At 41.6% G+C, this 6505-nt stretch overlaps 1 protein-coding gene and 1 long non-coding RNA gene across 3 annotated transcripts in view; one reads left to right on the top strand and one right to left on the bottom strand.

Moving 5' to 3' along the window:
• Window positions 1-2670: 2670 nt before the first annotated feature.
• LOC129688755 (uncharacterized) overlaps window positions 2671-6505 on the bottom strand; it is a 21505-nt gene continuing 17670 nt past the window's right edge. Inside the window, exons 5-6 of one of the 2 annotated variants that reach the window (XR_008721981.1) lie at window positions 3409-3837; window positions 2671-3295 (exon numbers count right to left, since the gene is read on the bottom strand). This is a non-coding gene — a long non-coding RNA (uncharacterized LOC129688755). Of the gene's footprint in view, window positions 3296-3408; window positions 3838-6505 lie in introns of those variants that run through there. The other variant, XR_008721982.1, reaches the window with a different exon arrangement.
• The window catches only part of LOC129688754 (tripartite motif-containing protein 30A-like), a 16831-nt gene continuing 13527 nt past the window's right edge, over window positions 3202-6505 (top strand). Inside the window, exon 1 of the mRNA XM_055623715.1 lies at window positions 3202-3642. Coding sequence (XP_055479690.1) covers window positions 3223-3642 — 420 coding nt within the window. The 5' untranslated portion in view covers window positions 3202-3222. The remainder of the gene's footprint in view (window positions 3643-6505) is intronic.

The raw sequence follows: 6505 nt of genomic DNA, 5'->3' as shown, positions 1-6505 counted from the left end.
GGTACCTCATTGGTCTGTAGAGCTGTAGTTTCTCTTTCATTTCCAGTGCCCAGACTTTCCTTTCTCTAGCTAGGAGTCGAAAATACCTTGAAGTTCTGGTTTGGTGAGTTAATTCTCCGTGATTTACAACTTTCCTGTGTCTGACCGTGGGATGAGCAATTTTAGGGGGAAGAGTATGGAGGACTTTGGAAGGAAAACACTGATTTTACTTGTATGAGTTCCTTGTCTTCAAAGGGAACCGAGGGGGAGGGGCTGGCGACCTCTGGCTAAAAATGCAGATGGAGGAGAATAAGGGAGGGGCTGCCTGGAGAAAGCGCTGATTTGGAGGTGGCTTTCATCCAGACCCAGTCCCCTCCTGCCATTTCATAATCTGTAAATTTGAGTTGTAGTTTGTCAAAGAGATCCAGAGGTCTGTTAGCTAAGTCAGAGCCTCTGCTCTTTATTGCGGTTTGTGTGACAATATGGTGTTTCCGCATATCTAGGGCAGTGTTTCTCAACCTATGGGTTGTGATCCCTTTGGGATTTGAATGACCCTTTCACAAGGGTGGCAAATCAGATATTCTGCATATCAGTTATTTGCATTATGATTCACAACAGCAGAAAAATTATACTTATACAGTATATACTCATAAAGTAGCAACAAGCACAATTGTGTGGTTGGGGCCATCACAGTATGAGGAACTGTATTAAATGGCTGCAGCATTAGGAAGGTTGCGAGCCACTGCTCTAGGGGTCCTGGAGGCTTTTTCTGTTCAGTACTAGAGTTTGTTAGCCTGCTATTTAGTCACTGACCCTGGTTGGTGGCTCCAAGCCAGGGAATGACTGCAGTTATTTTCTTTCCCTAGAGACATTTCTTCCAAACTAAAGTGGACTTCAGCCCAGCTTGAAGTTCCACCTACACAGGGGGTAGGAGGACCGTAAGTTGATGGCCATTATAGGCAACTCAATAAAACTCAGTCATAAGACATTTTTTAAAATGTTGATGACTAAGCTCAGTGGTAGGGTACCTTTCAAGCCAGTGGTTCAACGCAACAGAGAAGGAGATGGGGTATTTGAAGATGGGAAAAGTAAGGACTATGAGAATTCGAGAGTCACATAGCTGAACATTTTCCCAGAAGTGACAGCTTTTCTCAGGTTTCTTGGAGATAACGATACCTTTTGTGTTGTCCAGGCTAGTCTTCAGCTCCTTAGTCAGCCCATACCCTTAACCCCGAGTCACTGGAGTGACATGGTCAATCGCTGATGCTGCCCTTTTCTACCTGTAAATAATGAGAATTATAGATTCTTGATTGATGTTAAAAAAAAAAAACATCTAATGATAAAGAGCTTGAGACTCACAGGAGAAGCCAGATTGATCAGGGATAGCTTGGCTTACCCAAGCTCATCTAGGCACTCAGAAGAAAACAACAGACCTTCCCGTGTCCCTGTTAATTTTGTGGGTTTTCACCCTCCTAGCAATTTGCTCCTGTTCATAAGTCAGTGGTAGGCAATGATCCTGGCCTAATAGAATATGCCTTGAATATGTGTTCCTGTGATATTTTTGGAAAAGTTTAAGAAGAACCGAAATTAATGTGTTAAAAGTGTGGTAGATTCTGTGTTGAAATGTTTTTAGTATTACTTTGAACCCTCTTTTTTGTATCTGATCTGTTTGAGATTTTGATTTCTTCCTAGGTCGTTTTTGCTAAAGTTGCATTAGCTAACATTTGTATTTCCTCTAAGCTATATAATGAGTTGGTTATAGTTGTTCATAATAGCCTCTAATGGTGCCTTTTTATTGTGTCTCTACTCTCATTTTTTAATTTGCTTGAGTTATTCTCCTTTTTTTCTTTTTTGGAGATAGTGTGGGTATGAATCTGTTGGTTTTGTTTATTTTCTTACATATTGTTTTGAAGACAGCACATGCCTTTAATTCCAATACTCAGAAGACAGAGACAAGACAAGTTCTAGGCCAGCCTGGACTACGTAGAGACTTCAACAACAGCCAACGCTGTGTAGTGAAACCCTGTTCCCAAAATGAAAAACAGGAAGAGAGAGAGAGAGAGAGAGAGAGAGAGAACTCAATTGGTTCATTACATTTTTCTAGGGTCTTTCTGTTCTACTTGATGTTTTTCTGTTCTCATCTACATTCTCTTCACTTCTGAAAGTTTTACTTTAGTTCATTGTTCTTTTCCTACTTCCCTGAGGCCAACTAATAAGTTCTTTACTTGAGACAGTGTTTCTTTATGTAATATAGTCTCAATAGGTTTCCCTCATAAAGCCTCTGGAGTACTGAATGGAATGTCGTGAGATGTGTGCTTCCATCTGTCACTTCTTTTATCTTGCTGGCATACATTCCTGGAGTCTCTCATTAATGCTCTGGCCAAACTTCTAGACCAAGAAAAAAAAATCTCAGCCTTTACAAACACAAGATTCCTCAGAACCCCAAGTGGCTGAGGACATAATTCCATACTCCCATCATTCTGCCTCTCAGTTGTGTCCTGGCGGCCACCTCTTTCTTATTGAGTGACCTCTCTAGGTTAGAGCAGGCACATATGAAAAACACTCCAGAGGGATGATTTTCATTCCCTTCAGTTTTTTGGAGACAAATACCCTCCAAAGTGACCGTCTCATACTGTCAGTGCAGAACTAACTTGGCCATGTGAACAATCACATATGGAGTCATTTATTAATGTCAGTCAGAAAAGTCAATGCATGTGTGCATCAGGAGAAGGGACTGTTTATACCCCAGGTCAGCACCAGCTCTTTCTGGTAAGGAAGTTGTAAGGGGAGGATCAGAGCGTGTCACACTGACTACTGCTGATAAAACAGGAAGTAGAGTGCCAGAAGCATGAGTAGTTTGGTGACGATGGTGGCCTGGGAAAGAAAGGTAAGGATGGTTTACACAAGCCTGTTTCAAGGCTGTTGAAAGGAAACACTTTATTTCTGCTCTTCCATAAAAGGAGAAGAGCTATCTTGTGTCTGAAATTTGTCATTTGGAATGAACTAAGAGTAGAGTACTTGAAGGAAAGACAAAGTGCTATTTTGCTGTCACTAAACCTCTCTCTTTCCATATTTCTTCCTTTGTTCTTTTACTGTATCATTGTGTTTCTTCCTTGATCTCTGCACGGTGTTCATTCTGATCCTCCATTTCCTTACTTGGCCCCATTTTATCTTCTTAATCATGCAGGCAGACGTGCAGAAGTGTGAGAAATCAGGACAGGCAGAAGCAGGATCACAGCAACTATGGCCTCATCAGTCCTGGCGAAGATAAAGGAGGAGGTGACCTGTTCCATCTGTCTGGAGCTCCTGAAGGAACCTGTGAGTGCAGACTGTGGTCACAGCTTCTGCCGAGCCTGCATCACACTGAACTATGAGTCCAGCACAGGCAAAGAAGGGGAGGGCAGCTGCCCTGTGTGCCGAGTTAGTTACCTGTTTGGGAATCTGAGGCCCAATCGACATGCAGCCAATATAGTGGAGAGTCTCAAAGGGTTTAAATCTATTCCTGAGGAGGAGCAGACGGTGAATGTCTGTGAACAACATGGAGAGAAGCTCCAGCTCTTCTGTGAGAATGACATGACAGCCATCTGCTGGCTTTGTGAGAGATCTCAGGATCACCGTGGTCACCACACAGTTCTCATTGAAGAGGCTGCTGAAAAGTACAAGGTAAGGAGTGGGAGGATATGGGAGACAAAGCAGGAAAAAGCAACAGATGGGAAATTCCACTTTGTGTGACAGGTTAGTTACCTGGACATCATTGACGTGAAACTTTATATGTCATTCCATGCCTTTTTACTTCTTGAGTGCTAAAAAGACGCGATGAGGGAGTCTCGGGGTGCTGGGGCCTGCAGCACATGGTTTCTGGGAAGCAGAAGGATAACTGTGAGGTCCTGTTGCTGGCTGTAAAACGCCTGCATCCATGTTTCCCCAGAGAAAGCTGGGACTATTCACCTTACTGAGGAGGGCTCCTGGGCTCCAGGATTCCGCAGCCTCCAGGCCACCAGCTTTGCTATCCTTCCTGAGGAGGGCTCCTGGTTTCCAGGATCACCCAGCCTCCGGCTTCTACCCTCCCCCCTTTACCCAACTTCCTGAGGACCTGCCATATCTCAGAGTCATCCAGGTTAGACCCTCACACTCACCACATTCTCCTGCCTGTGGCTCCAACTAGAACACAGGCAGCAGAGGAGAGCTGTGGGCTAACCCTGAGATCCAGTCTCCAGCCCACAGCCCTACCCTTCATCCTGAGGAGGGCTGCCAGTGTCCAGGAATATGTAGCCTCTGGCCCAGGGCTCTTCTCACCTTCTGGGGAAGTCCATCAGGCGCCAGGAACAACCAGCCAACACCAGGGGTAACCAGATGGCCAAAGGTCAGTGTAAGCACACAACCACAACAATCTAGGGCAAAATGGCACCACCAGAAAAGAGCTATCCTACTACAACAAGCCCTGGATACCGTAACACACTGAAACACAAGAAAATGACATGATATATATTCTTATGAAGATGATAGAAATCTTCAAAGATGAAACGATTAAATCACTTAAGAAAAAAATCAAGGAAAATAAAATCAAACAGATAGAGGGCTTTAAAGAAGAAACAAATAAACCCCTTATAGAAATGCAGGAAAATACAATCAAACAGGTGAAAGAAATGAATAAAATGGGCCAAGACCTGAAAATGAAAATAGAAAAGTAAAGAAAACACAAACTAAGGGAATCCCATAGAGGGAAAACTTAGAGAAGAGAACAGGAAATACAAACATAAGCATCACTAACAGAATACAAGAGATAGAGGAGACACTCTCAGGCATAGAAGATACAATTGAAGAAATTGATACATCAGTCAAAGAAGATGTTATATCCAAAAATTTCCTGGCACAAAACATCCAAGAAATCAGACACACCATGAAAAGATGAACCCTAAGAATAATAGGAATAGAAGAAAAGGAATATTCTCAGCTCCAAGGGCCAAAAAATATTTTCAACAAAATCATACAAGAAAATTTTCCCAACTTAAAGAGATACTTATAAACTACAAGAGGCTTACAGAATACCAAATGGATTAAACCAGAAAGAAAATCCTCCTGCCACATAATATTCAGAACACTAAATGTACAGAACAAGGAAAGAATATTAAAGCTTCAAGGGGAAAAGGCCAAGTCACATACAAAGGCAGACTTATCTGAATTATACCTGACTTCTCATCAGAGACTCTAAAAGCCAGAAGAGCCTGGGTATATGTATTGCAGACTCTAAGAGACAACAGATGTCAGCCTAGATTACTATACTCAGCAAAAGAAAACAAGGTTTTCCATAATAAAACCAAATTTAAATGAAATCAATGCACAAACTCAGCTGTACAGAAGATATTTCAGGGAAAACTTCAACCCAAGAAGATTAACTGCACCCAAGAAAATACAGGAAAAACTTAATTCCACCTCAGTGGAACTAAAAGACCACAAGCACACAAATACTCTACCACCAGCAATATCAAAATAACAGGAACTAACAATCATTGGTCACTAATAGCTCTCTACATCAATGGACTCAATTCTTCAATAAAATGACACAGGCTAACAGAATGGATGTGAAAACAGGATCCATTATTCTGCCACATACAAGAAACTCAACATAGCAGCAAAGAGAGGCATGACCTCAAAGTAATGAAATGGGCTGGGAAAAGGTTTTCCAAGCAAATAGACCCAAGGAGCATGCTGGGGTAGACATTCTAATATATAGTATAATAGACTTTCAACCAAAATTAATCAAGAGAGATGGGAACACTTCATGCTCATTAAAAGAATAATCCACCAAGATCCCATCACAATTCTGAACTTCTGTGCCTCAAATACAAGGGCACCCACATTTGTAAAAGAAACGTTATTAATGCTTAAATCACACATCGAGCCCCAACATTAGTAATGGGAGACATCAACACCCCACTCTCAGCAACAGACAGGTCATCGAGACAGACACTAAACAGAGAAATAGTGAAACTAACAGATGTCATGAATCAGATGGATCTAACAGGTATCTACGGAACTATTGGCCCAAATACAAAAGAACATTCCTTCTTCTCAGCACCTCACAGAACCTTCTTTAAAAATTGACGATAGAGTCGGTCACAAAGCAAGCCTCAACCGATACAAGAAAACTGAAATAACACCTTGTATTTTGTCAGGTCACCACAGATTAAAGCTGGTCCTCAACAACAACAGAAACAACAAAAAGCCTACACACTCGGGGAAACAGAACAACTCTCTACTCAGTGACCACTGGGTCAGGGAAGAAATAAAGAAATTAAACACTTCCTCAAGTTCAATGAACAATATACCTAAACTTAATGGATACAATGAAGGCATTGCTAAGAAGAAGAAAAAAACCTAAGAGGAATGGGTAGCAGGAAGTAATCAAACTCAGGGCTGGAATTAATAAATTGGAAAAAACTGCACAATACAAAGAGAGAGAAGAAAGAAAGAAAAGAAAAGAAAGAAAGAAAGAAAGAAAGAAAGAAAGAAAGAAAGAAAGAAA

Source organism: Psammomys obesus, unplaced genomic scaffold (assembly GCF_907164565.1).
Source record: "Psammomys obesus unplaced genomic scaffold, mPsaObe1.curated_primary_1811, whole genome shotgun sequence".
Taxonomy (NCBI): Eukaryota; Metazoa; Chordata; class Mammalia; order Rodentia; family Muridae; genus Psammomys; species Psammomys obesus.
The sequence above is the reverse complement of the archived record's forward strand: the minus strand, read 5'-3'. Positions and strand labels throughout refer to the sequence as shown.